Source organism: Arachis ipaensis, chromosome B1 (genome assembly GCF_059453495.1).
Source record: "Arachis ipaensis isolate K30076 ecotype BB chromosome B1, ASM5945349v1, whole genome shotgun sequence".
Classification (NCBI taxonomy): Eukaryota; Viridiplantae; Streptophyta; class Magnoliopsida; order Fabales; family Fabaceae; genus Arachis; species Arachis ipaensis.
The window spans coordinates 133,970,525-133,983,665 of NC_142436.1; the positions used below are offsets into that span (position 1 = coordinate 133,970,525).

General features: G+C 37.1%; 3 protein-coding genes across 10 annotated transcripts; 1 reads left to right on the top strand and 2 right to left on the bottom strand.

Annotated features, from left to right (window-relative positions):
* Positions 1 to 2,666: 2,666 nt before the first annotated feature.
* Positions 2,667 to 4,929, bottom strand: LOC107634764 (uncharacterized). Its single transcript, XM_016338190.3, has 2 exons — positions 4,487 to 4,929; positions 2,667 to 3,894 (listed from the first exon to the last, which is right to left on the bottom strand). Exons 1-2 carry the CDS (start codon positions 4,817 to 4,819, stop codon positions 2,986 to 2,988), a joined length of 1,242 nt encoding a protein of 413 aa, XP_016193676.1. The 5' UTR covers positions 4,820 to 4,929; the 3' UTR covers positions 2,667 to 2,985.
* LOC107634731 (putative UDP-3-O-acylglucosamine N-acyltransferase 1, mitochondrial) lies at positions 4,692 to 8,496 on the top strand. Of its 8 annotated transcripts, none has more exons than XR_015902459.1 (11): positions 4,692 to 5,171; positions 5,731 to 5,912; positions 5,999 to 6,191; positions 6,464 to 6,540; positions 6,765 to 6,814; positions 6,951 to 7,015; positions 7,154 to 7,205; positions 7,281 to 7,351; positions 7,433 to 7,569; positions 8,003 to 8,074; positions 8,192 to 8,496. XR_015902459.1 is itself a non-coding variant. In XM_016338171.3 (11 exons), exons 2-11 carry the CDS (start codon positions 5,837 to 5,839, stop codon positions 8,243 to 8,245), a joined length of 777 nt encoding a protein of 258 aa, XP_016193657.1. In that variant the 5' UTR covers positions 4,692 to 5,171; positions 5,731 to 5,836; the 3' UTR covers positions 8,246 to 8,496. The 8 variants fall into 8 exon arrangements, 6 of the variants coding, with proteins under 6 accessions (XP_016193657.1, XP_020979975.1, XP_088357907.1 ...); XR_015902460.1 differs by having other exon boundaries at positions 7,469 to 7,569; XM_016338171.3 differs by having other exon boundaries at positions 7,503 to 7,569.
* A 1,092-nt stretch (positions 8,497 to 9,588) lies between these two features.
* Positions 9,589 to 10,324, bottom strand: LOC110272255 (uncharacterized). The gene is made up of 3 exons (XM_021124280.2): positions 10,235 to 10,324; positions 10,064 to 10,143; positions 9,589 to 9,941 (listed from the first exon to the last, which is right to left on the bottom strand). Exons 1-3 carry the CDS (start codon positions 10,311 to 10,313, stop codon positions 9,681 to 9,683), a joined length of 420 nt encoding a protein of 139 aa, XP_020979939.2. The 5' UTR covers positions 10,314 to 10,324; the 3' UTR covers positions 9,589 to 9,680.
* Positions 10,325 to 13,141: the final 2,817 nt, after the last annotated feature.

The window sequence follows — 13,141 nt, forward strand, 5'->3', positions numbered from 1 at the left end:
TAAGAACTAGCAAAAAGCCCGGTAGAAATGCATGACAGTATCACATACAAGCAACGAGAATTGAGAAGTTCCAGTGAAAAAAAAAAGAGAATTGAGAAGTTAAAGTTATATTTATTTTTTGCTTGGAGAATATCCATCACTCCATATTCAATGCATCTGCTTCGGCATATGTTTTCCTCCCAAATGTGGCAAAAGATATGGGAATTAACTATTAAGTAGGATAGAAGAGCCCAAAAGGCCTAAACAATCGATATTCCAGAATTGAACAAAGCTAGAGCCCAACAAATCGGTTCTTTTTGTTTTCCTTTTGCGTTGATGGGTCTTATTCCGCTTAACTTTCCGTTGGGCCCGTTTCTTGCACGTTGAACAGACCACACAGTGAAGCGAGCAAATTTGCAAGCTACTTCTGATGGAGACAGGAGTTTATGTCAAACAACAGTTATGTAGAATTTCAAATGTTATTAGAATATCGATGTTCTAGTATTTTTAATATCTTAATTATAAAAAATATATATAATATTCAAGGTTCAGAAAACCGGACCGGTCATCAAACCGTTCTAGTCACTGGTTCACTGGTTTACTGGTCTAACCGGTTCAACCGATGGTTCAACCGAAAAAACCGTTTTAGAGTAGAATAATAAATAAATTATAAATACACATCCTAAAATATAATTATAGTCTGATACAAATCTTAAAATATCTTCGAAATTAAAAACACTACATAAAATATTATCAACCAAATACATATGATCTTATCAAAATCCAAACTCAAAAGTTAAATAGTAATAAAAGCATATGTAAATATTAAATCCCAACATCATGGTTTATCAATTATCAAAATCCGCAAGAACTTGTTGCAAATCTGCTTCGGTGGGATGATCTTCACCTTCATTCCCACCCTGATCAGCAGAAGAAAGAGATGCAAAACATGTATGAAATTAATAAAACATGTATGAAATTAAACAACACAACACAATACAGAAAATGCAGTTCAGTTCAGTTCAGTTCACAGAAAATGAAATCAGAAATTGACAACACAACACAATGCAGTTCAGTTCAGTCCACAACACAACACAATGCAGTTCAGTTCAGTCCATAACACAACACAATGCAATTCAGTTCAGTTCAGTTCATAACTGAAATTAATAAAACATGTATGAAATTTAAACAACACAACACAATGCAGTTCAGTTCAGTTCAGTTCACAGAAAATGCACAGTTGACAAAGAGCAAGTTCACAGGAATTGAAATCAGAAATTGAAATCAGAAAATTGAAAGAGCAAGTCCACCGAACACAACTTGAGCTGCACAGTTCAGTTCACAAAATAGAGCAGAAAATAGAGCAGAGGACCAAACACAAATTGACCAACAAATAGAAATTGTGCAACAAAGAGGAATTAAGCTACAAGACAGAGCAGAAAATGCACAGTTCAGTTCACAAAATAGTGCAGAAAATGGCAAAATGCAGTTCAGTTCAGTTCAGTTCACAGAAAATGCACAGTTGACAAAGAGCAAGTTCACAGGAATTGAAATCAGAAATTGAAATCAGAAAATTAAGCCGAGGTCTAAGTTCAGTTCACATTGAGGACAGAGAGAAAGAGAACATGAGCAGAGGTCTAAGTTCACTCACCTGGGGTCGATGGAGGGCTACCGGTGTTGACCGTTGAGGACCGCCGATGAGAGGCTACTGCGTGCTGGTGTTGAGACTTGAGAAGATGAGGACGATCGAAATTGAGGGCACCAGGCGACGAGAAGATGAAGATGAGCAGGAACCAGGAGACGCCGGAGATTGGAGGGTTGCTGGAGCTGAGGATGGCGACACCACGGCGGCGAGGGATGGCGACAGGGCTTCAGGCAGCGCCGCTAGGGTTCTTCTTCTCCATTGGAGATGATGATTGATGAATGAATGGGGTCGGGGCTCGGGGGAAGAAAGGGGGGGTGCTTCACGGGCGGGTCGGGTCGGGTTTGTTTTTTTTATTTTTTTTTAAAACGCAAAACGGCGTCGTTTAGTGAAAGATGCATAACCGGCCGGTCACCGGTTCGGTCCAACCGGCCGGTTTTTGACCGGTTCGCCGGTTCTTGAACGGTTCTTCCCTCTGCGGTTTTCAGATAAGGACCGGACCGCTTGCAGTGCCGGTTCGCGGTTAAACCGGTTGAACCGGCCGGTCCGGTCCGGTTTTCAGAACATTGATAATATATATTAATTAAAATAAAAAGTTAAAATTATTAGAATACCAATATTTTAAAACATTTGAAAATTTTTCTCTAACTTTTAAATAGAGTACACTTTTTACTCACTTTCTTTAAAATCCTTAAACTTATACATTCTGTGATAGATTTAGTTCACATGAAGACAATTAAAATATTTGCATTAATAATTTTGATTTTAAATTTTGATTTCTTATAATATCTCCTATTTTATCGAATTAAAAACTAATTTATCACGAATCTAAACTCTATTTAATGATTTTTTGCTAGCTAATGAATTATTGTAATACAAGATAAAATTTAAACTCTTAACACTTGTTTAAACAGACGAATAAAGTCAATAAACTATCTATCCTACAACCCAAAATGGTTAATTTGGATTTTAAATTTTTAATTTACCAACTTCGGAATCTCTAGTCTCTACAGACTCGTTGGATCATAAAACAAGCAAAAAGTCGTAAGATTTATCCTTATTTTTTTATGACTATTCTAAACCCATTCTAATACACGATCAGTACACATGGTCGAGATGTTGCAGCAATGTCTATCTAATTATTTTCCCATAATTTCATCATTTACCACTATTTGCATTTTGCACTTCCTTTAGCAGTTTGCTTCTACATAACTTGCCTCGGGATGCTGCCAAAAAATAAGGCCTGTTCCCAGCAGAAACTTCTAAACTATCAATTCTTCAATTATTGTGAATTACAATGTGCAGTTGATAAGTTTTCTGATTCTGCAAGAGGGATGATCCAATCTCACTCCCTGTAGAATGCTCTACTTTCTGTTGGTTCTTTGACGAGTCCCTTGCATCTTCTTTGCCTTCTCCAACATTTTCCAAGCCTTCTCAACATCTTTCACCCCCCTCTCATTCATTATGCCTCTAGATGAACCATCTTGGACACTCGAGTGCTGAATTCTTGGCGAAGCCACACAATCAGAATGCTGTTCGTGTGGTCCGCCACGCAAAATGGGACCAGATCCTCGGTTTACCAAAGCCATAGAATTAGAATGCTGTTCGTCTGATCTGCCATGCAAAACGGAACCAGAACACCTGTTTGCCAAAACCATAGAATTAGAATGTTGTTCATCTGATCTGCTGCGTGAAACAGAACCAGAACTGGAACCTAGGCTTCCCAAACCCATAGAATTAGAATGCTGTTTGTTGGGTCTGCCACATGAAGCAGAACCAGAATCTCGATTATGACAACCACCTATGCCACTGGTTTGAATGGAACCAGAACCGAACTTCATGGAACCACTTCTCAGTGCATTCCAATTATCACGGAGCGCTTGTATGTTACGTTGCACCTGCTGGGCATTTGACAGAGGTCTCTTTCCCCTGTATCTACTTAACCTATCAGCTGATTGAATACTAGGAGGAGGAGGGGACCGGCTTTGTTGTAAAGGACATGGTATTGCACTTATCGCCCCACTTTGCTCGACACTTCGTAGCTCTAAGTCTTCCCGCTCATTGGTCTCCCTGGCAATAGCACAGTCATAACAAAACCAATCGCCTTCAGGGACAGTGTAGCCAAGGCCAACACAGTAGGTATGAGAAGAAGCATCGCAAAGATCACAAATTAGCAGAAGATGTTCATCTGCCACACCATGACAGACAACGCATTTGGCCTCAGTATGAGAGTGAGTAGGACCGGTGCTCATATTCCCATAAGGATGATAAACCTACAACATGTAACACATCATCATTATTAAATTAACATAAGACAGTTAGTTATATTTCCCATACTATATAAATTATGCAATACACATTGTAATCACCTTTCAGATTTAGGTTAAATTCCGTTTCCGCGTTTGGTTGTGGAGGAGAGGGAAAGGCTTTTGAGAGTTTAACATGGTTCATAAGTTTATTATTCGGAGGATAATTTGGGACAAGAGGAGAAAAATAATTGATGTATCATTTGCTATTAGATCCATGAACCATGATACACTCTTCTATGTATCATCTATCTTTAACATAGATCTCATTTTCATCATGTGAAGATAAAATTTGTCATCTTCAACGTAGCAAACACCTTATTATATGCTACTAAGTTACCATTAAAATCAATATGGTAACGTACCAGTCTTATCGACTCACCACAAATACCTGGCTTTCCTGCTGCATTGTGCTCAAAACTAGGAGCATGTAAAATCATTGAAGAAACTAATCTTTATTTTTGTAATTTATCTACAATAAAGCCTTAATCTTAAATTTCCATAAGAGTAAACAATCAATTTAGACACTAAAAAAAGATTGAGAGAAAGGAATAAGGACCTGATCACGGAGAGGGACCTTAATGTCCCGAGAAGAAGAGAAGATGCCATGCTTGGGGAGCCTGCGAACGTTGGAGAATCTCCGGCGGCAGATCGGGCATCGGGATTCGTGCTTGGACCACTCCATGATGCATGCGAAGCAGAAGTAATGGCTGCAGCAGTCGATTTCTCCGGCGACAGGTGCGCCGCGCTCCGCGTAGCAGATCCCGCACCATACACCCTGGTTATCATCGTCTCCGCCACCGTCGACCTTCTTCGATGCTTCTTCGGTTTTGAGGCGTTTGTTTGGGGAGGACTCTGATTCTCCGTCGCCGTTGCTGCTTCCGCCTGACATTATTTTCCGTTGGAACTCTCCGATTCCGATGATGAGAGAAGGAGTTTCTCGAGGGTTTTGTGAATTTGAGATGTGGATGAGAATTCATCGCAACTGGGAACAAGACGGATGATGTTTTTTTGGGCGGAGGTGTTGTATTGGGCTTTTTTGTCTTGAGTTATACCGGGCTTAATGGGGATATTGAGGCCCAATTCAATACCGAAAACAAATTTTGGCCCAATACAGTCACTCTCTCACAGGGGAGGTCTCCTCTCAGCTGGTGAAAATCACTTTCACTTAAAGGGAAGCCTCACCGGTCTTCCTAAGCCTGGAGGTGGTGAGTTCGTAAACTGCTTCTTCGGCGTCGTCCACGGTAAGCTCCTCGCCTCTGACCGTCCCTGACTCCCTGAATCGTCGCCGTGGGTCATTCTCTGTTCTTTATCTCTGTTTTGGTTTTTTTTTTTTTTTTTATGATTTGATTTATTTTATTTTAAAATTATAGGTTAAACTAAACTCAAATAAATTAGTAATCTGATTTTGTGTTATTGTTCAACTGATTGTTGATAAAATAAAATTAGTAATCAGATTTTGTGATGTTTAGTGTTCGTTGTTGATAAAATTAAATTACTAATAGTAATATGATTCTGTGATGTTGTTCATTGTTGGTTGTTGTTCATTGTTGATTGTTGATAAAATAACATTAATAATCCGATTTTGACATTTTTGTGATGTTTTTATTTTTCCATTGTTGGTTGTTGTACTCTGTCACTTACTTGTTAGTCAATTAGTTATGATTTTGATGTTTGAACTTGAATTTGTGAACGGTTAATGATGAAATTTTTTAATTTTATTGTTATATAAATGATTGAATTTAAATATTTAAAATTTTTTATTATATTTTTAATAATTTTATTTTATATTTAATTAAACAGGATTGATTACGGTCGACCACAGTTGGACTATGAACCAGTAATTTGACTGGTTCATGGACCGGTTTGGTTATCGCAACCTTGCTTTTGAATCACTGAAGACTTGGCCATGGCTACAAGGAGGGTACTTGTCTTTGCTTCTCGTTCTGCCTTTGCTCGTCGTTTCTCGCTAGTTCCCGCTTCAGGTGAATTTTCTACCCTTACATTTTTAGGCTTAGTTGTTTTTTTAATTGATACTCTTTTGAGTTTGTTGTATCTTTTTCAAGATCAGATAGTGGTTGTGGATTCCAAAAATGGCAAAACGGGGGTGGCATATTCCACGAGTCAGCTTCTATAGACTCCACAGCAGTTGTTGAGGTTGGCGCTGTAGTCCATTCTGAATCTGTCATCGGTGCAAATGTGCATATAGGCTCTGGAACAGTTGTTGGTCCTTCTGTTTCTATTGCTCATTCAACTATAATTGGGTACAATTGCATTCTTTTCTTTCCACTCTATCAATTTTAAAGTTCCGATATTATACAATGGGAATTTGGATTAAGCAGATGTAGATTTCAGTGTAAACAACACAAATTTGATCAATGCTCTGGTCTTGCTTATTGTATGCAGAGGCTCAAGTGCATGCTTATGTATAAACAATCACGAATATGGTTTTCTCTTTTTATCAAATTTATGTCTACTAATGCTAAATGATCTGAGTTTGCACTAATATGGTCTTGGTTCTTCCATGTTTTTTCAGGTTTAATGTGGCCCTTAGTAATTGCTGTATAGGTGATATATGTGTAATTCACAGTGGAGTCTGCATTGGTCAAGATGGTATGGGCTGGATTTCTAAGCTTACTTGTTTATTATGTCGTTTAGTATGCTTGAGCCTTGGAACATTTATAATGTGTACTTCAGATGCATCCAACTATTTGTACCAGAGGATGCTTTTTTGCATAGTATTGAATAGCTGATACATGATAAACCAATTTGGCACTTAAACATGCCTTTTGATGAATCATTTCTTGTTTGATAATCTTGATCTGTTTAACATGCAGGGTTTGGATTTTATGTGGATGGTGATGGTAATATGATAAAGAAGCCTCAGGTTGGTAAAAAGTATTGTTTTAATTTCATTTTAAACTATATATGTTGCCAGTTGCTATTTGTCCAATATGATCTACTTTTCATCTTGCTTATATTTTTCTAAACACAATGTATATTTCTTTCTTAAAATCTGTCAGAAGTTGAATGTGGTAATAGGGAACCAAGTGGAAATTGGTGCTAATACATGTATTGACCGGGGCAGGTCAGTACTTTGCTCATTTACTAGGCTTTATCATTTTCTTTTTAGCTTAATCATGTGCCAAAATATGTTATAGTATGATTATCACTTTGCATGGATTCCAGGTTTATTACTAATTTACCTTGCATTTTGCGTACGCAGCTGGAGAGATACAGTTATTGGGGACAATTCAAAGATAGATAATTTAGTTCAGGTTAGCATTTAGCCTTTGCTTAATTGCGAAAAAAGAAGGGGGCTATTTTTTCCTTTCATTCTGATTGTTCTACAGATTGGCCATAATGTAGTTATTGGGAGGAATTGTATGCTTTGTGGGCAAGTTGGGATTGCAGGTTCAGCAACGTAAGTTATCCCCCTGTTTGTTGTGCTGTTACATATGAATTTTCGATTGATCATTGATGTACTGTGCTGAATTCATGTAAGCACTAAATTCCTGCTCAATCTTTTGGGCGTCTCAAGTTTACAACATTGTGTATTTGATCGGGGTGTTCAGCATAGGAGATTATGTAACCATGGGAGGAAGGGTAGCAGTGCGAGATCATGTATCTATTGTATCTAAGGTATGCTTCTATTTGTTCATGTGATTAGTGAATGAATAAGTGTCCCTATGGTTTAGGAAAGTGATACAACAACAAACAACAACAAAGCTTTATCCCAATGGGAGGAGTTGGCTGCATGGATCAAACACACAATTGCACCCTACCATGTATTGTTGTCTGCAATAAGCTTATTTATGCTTAGATCTTTGCTGAGAAAGTAGTTATCTAAGGTTTTAAATCACTTCAAATATACCCGTGCGCTTAACTTAGCAGTTCGCATGAGGAACCACTTGCAGCCTAATGGTGTCAAATACAACCTCGGATTGCTTGTCTGCTGGCTAAATATTGAGCAAGGAACACAATTCTAAATTTGGTTACTTTTGGACTGTTTTTATTTTCTAGGAATTAAGTTGTTCGAGTTTGAAAAATATATCTGAGCATACAGCTTTTGTAGGTTCGGCTTGCTGCAACAAGCTGTGTAACCAAGGACATCAAAGAGCCTGGGGACTATGGTGGCTTTCCAGCTGTAAGGATCTTGCCTTATGGCTTTAGTCCATTTAATGCATCAATGGCAAAGTTGACAATTTGTGATGCCTATTTACTTTGAGTGGATACATGAACTACCTGCTTTGATGCTTTGCAGGTTCCAGTTCACAAATGGCGGAGACAAGTCGCCAGAAGTTCCCGACACCGGTGAAAAGGAATACTTATATTCAGCAAACTGATATTTTATATGGAGTTAGCCAAGTGTAAGTACATGGCTTAGGAAGCAACGTTAGTGCAGTATTATTCAATAGATTGTTCTCCATTAGAGAACTATTTTAGGGATTATATCCAAATATTGAATCCAATATGTATTGGCTAAAGTTTAGTTCAATAGATACCATCACATGAGTACTTACTTCAAGGGCAAAAAAGAATACATAAATACTGAATTCATTGTTGCTACCTAGTACCTACTGACTATGCCCTCAAGAAATTTATACTAAAACCAAAACACACACACTGAAGGAGATGAGATAGCACCTTGCAATTTTTGGGACCTACGCTGAGTTTGTACTTGTTTTCTTAGTCTAAAGTTTAAGCTTCCCATCACTACCAATTGGTAGATCACCCATTCACCTGCCGGGTTTAACTAATGAAACTTGACAGAAGGGAAATAATGTTTTTTGTTTATTTAGGGCGATTTCATTAATAAATAATGTTTTTTATTTATTACAGAAAAAAATCATTCAAGAATAAGTCCATCTAAAATAGGCCCCATTAATTTAATTACTAAGTATTGGTTTTTGGTCAACATAGTGAATATTTTCTTATAATTAAATACTATTTTATATAATATTAACTAAAATTATGCATACAATATTAGTATGATTTACCTTTTCCTATAGGAAGAGCAATCATTGATAATTAACTTTATGAAATCAATAGTTATTTCTAGGATTTTGCCTTAGCTACCAACCATTTAGAAAACAATACAAGAAAATAAAATTTTAAATGTTTAATCTTTTATATGAAAATATTTTTTAATACTCAATGAAGACTTTATGAGATTTTAATTTTTCGGAAAAAAATGTAAAAGATGACTTTCCTAAATATGGTTAAACCACTTGGCGTAAGACTAAAACATTTAAAAGCAAGTTGCCTATGTTACATGATATGGATATTGCAGGTGATGAGCCTTCCATTTTATAGCTCTATTGAACCACCTCTTGGACCATAACCTTTCTTACTAGCTACTATATCACTCTTATTCACTTTGAAGGATATATCATCAACTTATTACCTAAAAAGAAAATAAAGAATTTAATTGAATATTAATGTATCACAAGAAGCGCACAACTTTCATGTTGAACAGTAGTGTGATGATAAATCAAAATCAGTGATATACATCCCTCACTAATATTGAAATCTTTCTTTTACATATATTCTGTATGCATCCCAATCAACAACTAGGAAACTGACAAAAATGACTAAACCACCTAACCAAGCTTAGATAGATATACATGAGAGAATGTGTAAGCAAAAAATGCACATCCTTTATAATATATGTTCCTCAATACAGTTAGCATTGCTTCCTAGTACATACTAAGTGTGATGATGGCTTCAAAACTGGTTCATTCCTCAGTGAATCAATTATTCTTAGGAGGGTGAGGCCTTGGAACAAAATAGTCAGCGTTCAAAGGTATGAACCCATCATTTTCCTTTGTATTCAATGAATTATTTGCTTTTCCTACTACTTCTTGCTGCTGGTTATTACACTTTGCAAGTACGCAACGCTTTTTGGGCTTGATGCTTGAACTTGATAAATTTCTAGACATCATCATCTTCCTTCCGAGGATAATAAGCCTCGTACTTTTATCACTCTCACCAACTGCTGCCACACCAATCTGCTGTAGAAAATTACGCGAATTATATATTTATTTATTTATTTTTATTACGCACAAAATTCTTAATAGTTTGATTTGTGTGTTTCTAGATTAATCAGGGGCTTATTAATTACATTGCAACTTACCTCTACGTTCGGTGGGCTTCTTGCATTTTCAAGCATGCTTCCAGCGGCAACCACCAATGTCTTCTTTACTGATGACGAAACTACAACAATTGCAACATATATAGTGATGATCAAGAATAAATAAACACAAAGCAAGAGAATAATAAAATTAGGCAGTGATGACTGATGAACCTTGGTGTGCAGTTGAAAATGTGAGAGGTAGCAAAATGAATGTAATGAGGAGAATGGTAGTGAACCTTAGCGACAACATTATTGTGACCATACAGAATGAATAACAATTAAGGGTGTATCAGGCATGTATGTCGTTTTGAACAAAATAATAAGTGGAGTGTGATGAAATCTTGTTTATTTATTTATTATGGTACGGTGTCCAATATTCTTAGCTGGGTCAAAGCTTGTTAGATATCTAGCCCTTGATGATTTAACATTATATTATGCCTTTGGTGCTCGTAACTTGGGATTACTAATTTGTTAATAGCGACAACAAAGTTGAAAGGTGCATGAAATGAAGAGAGGGAGATCGTTGACGTTCATGTTCTTTTGTTGACTTCTTGAATCTTGATGATGATGTTGGTTTGAACTTTGAAGAGAAGATGAGAAATACCAAGATTTTTTTTATAGTATAAAAATAAAATATTTTATCTTCTGTTATTTTTTATAATTATTTTTATTTTTTAATATAAAAATATTAATTATTTTCTTTTACTCTAAAAATATTAACTACTAGTATTTTCTTAAGGTAAACACTCACATTCACATGCAGTTAAAAAGTTTGACATGTTTGATAAAATATCATCTAAAGATTTTCAATGGTCAAACTATATGTGAATTTTCAATTTTTTTTAAATAAAAATGGAACATATAAGAAAAAAAAGGTGTGATCGCGTGAAACGGAAGATACGACATGTTCAGCGGTTGTCGGGCGTCATCCATGCAATATTTCGTCGATCTTGGGTGTCCGGTAACTCCCACACTCCATTTCCTATGCCCTTTTTTCTATGTTTACATGTATATATAATTAATAACTAACTGAATTGAATTGTTTGTGTTAAGTATTCATTTTAAGGATTAACATAATGTATAATTTTAGGTGAGGCGTGCCTCCCTCTTTTAGGTGTCTCTGTCCAGAGAAAGGTGCTCAATTGGGGGTTAAATTAATCGTAGATAATTCTAGGGATGGGAAAAAGTGAAAACACTCTCTGGACTCTCTCGTTTCCCTTTCAATATAATGCTTTCTATTTCATAGATTTTTGAACTTGGACATGTTATGCGACCAACACGGTAATCATCACATGGATCAAATTTGCTTTATTGTATTATGTTGATATATATAGTATACTAATGAAGTTACAAGATCATCGTCTATATAGGTTTGTCACATGCATTTACATATATTTTCACATTAACACTATATGTTATTTTAATCTATGTTGGCCAGGTTTCCCATACACGTAGAGTCAAAAGGGTTGAAAGAACAGCGGGATCTTCCATGTTTCTGTTTGAAGACCGGAATTAACGAACCTTGCCATATGATTCAAATGGCCACCGAACAGTTTGTCAACAATATATATGCGTGTGTTAACAAGTATCTTTAAATAGAGAAAATAATTTTTAACATGTTTAATATTATTGAAAATTTTAATAATCTCTTATTTTGCACAAAATACTTTTTCTATTATAATATATTTCTATGTAGTATTCTTAGAATACATATCAACAAAGCATATAGTGTTTTGTACAATTTTTTCTGTTCTTGAACAAAAGAGTAACAACAAAGTAGAACATAAAAGATAATAAAGAGAAATAAAGACAAAATAGAACAATTATATTTATTTCTTTGTTATTTTTTATTTTGTCACTAAGAACTAAAAAAATAATACTACTTCATTTTTTATAACTTCTAAAAGATCTATTAATATATTTTTTCACATATAATATTTTGTTAATGTTGGTCGAAGAATTTTGACCGATTGAATCAACAGGGACGTTGCTTCGAAGAATGGGAACTGACATAGAAGATTTTGAATTTGTCTAGGTTTGTCGAGAAAAGAGGTCAACAAGTTGAATATCAAGATCGATAGTGAGTTGTGCAAAGGACAGTTACTTGGATTTGCATTTGGCAGAAACAGTTATTTTTGAACTTCTCGATGGGTGACACTTGGCAATATAGGATTGGTCATCTTGTTCTATAAAGGGATAAGTATTGTTTTGGTCCTCACGTTAAGGGTCGGAATCGAACCCGTCCCCGATGTATATTTTGATTTAAAATCATACTTAACGTTTTTTTTTGTATTAAAATCGTCCTTTTAATTTTTTTTGGACAAATATACCCTCATCACTACCAGCACAATTACATCCTCCACCACCACCACCGCCAACACCACAACCACAACCACAACCACAACCACAACCACAACCAGCAACACCAACACCAACACCAACACCAACACCACCACTACCACCACAACCAGCACCACAGCCAGCACCACCACAATCACCACCACCACCACCAAGAACACCAAACAACAGCAATAACACCAAACAACACCAAACCACACCAAACAAAAAGCAGAAACAGAAACAGAAAGCAAAGCCACCACCAACACCAACACCAACAACACCACCACCACCAAGAACACGAAAAACAGAAAGCAAAAAAAAAACAGAAAGCAAGAAAGCAGAACGGCGGTGATGGGCTTCTGCTCAGTGGGCTCGACGGCAACGGCCATGGAAGCTTCTCGGACGGCGATAGAGGCGCGAACGGCAGTGATGGGCTTCTGCTCAGTGGGCTCGACGGCGGCGCAGCGAGGACGACGACGACTGGGTGGCGCGATCCTCCTCCTCGCGGCTCTCTCTCTCTTCGTCGTTGACTTGCGATGGCGGCTCGTGGCGGATCGGCAGCGACTCCCCATAGACGGCGAAGCAGCACGGCGGCAGGAAACTGACGCGGTGGCAGGGCGCGGACAGCATCCCTTCCTCTTCCTCTCCTTCTCCTCGGCGGCGGCAAGGGCGTCTGGAGGTGGCGGCGTGCTTCTCTGCTCCCTCAACTCCACGCTCTCTCTCTCTCCCTCGGATCTC

Excerpts from the sequence above, each read along its gene's own strand:
- LOC107634764 (XM_016338190.3), bottom strand. The coding sequence starts at position 4,819 with ATGTCAGGCGGAAGCAGCAACGGCGACGGAGAATCAGAGTCCTCCCCA. Across the intron at positions 3,895-4,486 it reads AGGTCCCTCTCCGTGATCAG|GTTTATCATCCTTATGGGAA; the intron begins GTCCTTATTCCT and ends TACATGTTGTAG.
- LOC107634731 (XM_021124316.2), top strand. The coding sequence starts at position 5,837 with ATGGCTACAAGGAGGGTACTTGTCTTTGCTTCTCGTTCTGCCTTTGCT. Across the intron at positions 6,192-6,463 it reads GCTCATTCAACTATAATTGG|GTTTAATGTGGCCCTTAGTA; the intron begins GTACAATTGCAT and ends ATGTTTTTTCAG. Across the intron at positions 7,570-8,002 it reads ATGTATCTATTGTATCTAAG|GTTCGGCTTGCTGCAACAAG; the intron begins GTATGCTTCTAT and ends CAGCTTTTGTAG.
- LOC110272255 (XM_021124280.2), bottom strand. The coding sequence starts at position 10,313 with ATGTTGTCGCTAAGGTTCACTACCATTCTCCTCATTACATTCATTTTG. Across the intron at positions 10,144-10,234 it reads ATTTTCAACTGCACACCAAG|TTTCGTCATCAGTAAAGAAG; the intron begins GTTCATCAGTCA and ends CAATTGTTGTAG. Across the intron at positions 9,942-10,063 it reads GAAGCCCACCGAACGTAGAG|CAGATTGGTGTGGCAGCAGT; the intron begins GTAAGTTGCAAT and ends AATTTTCTACAG.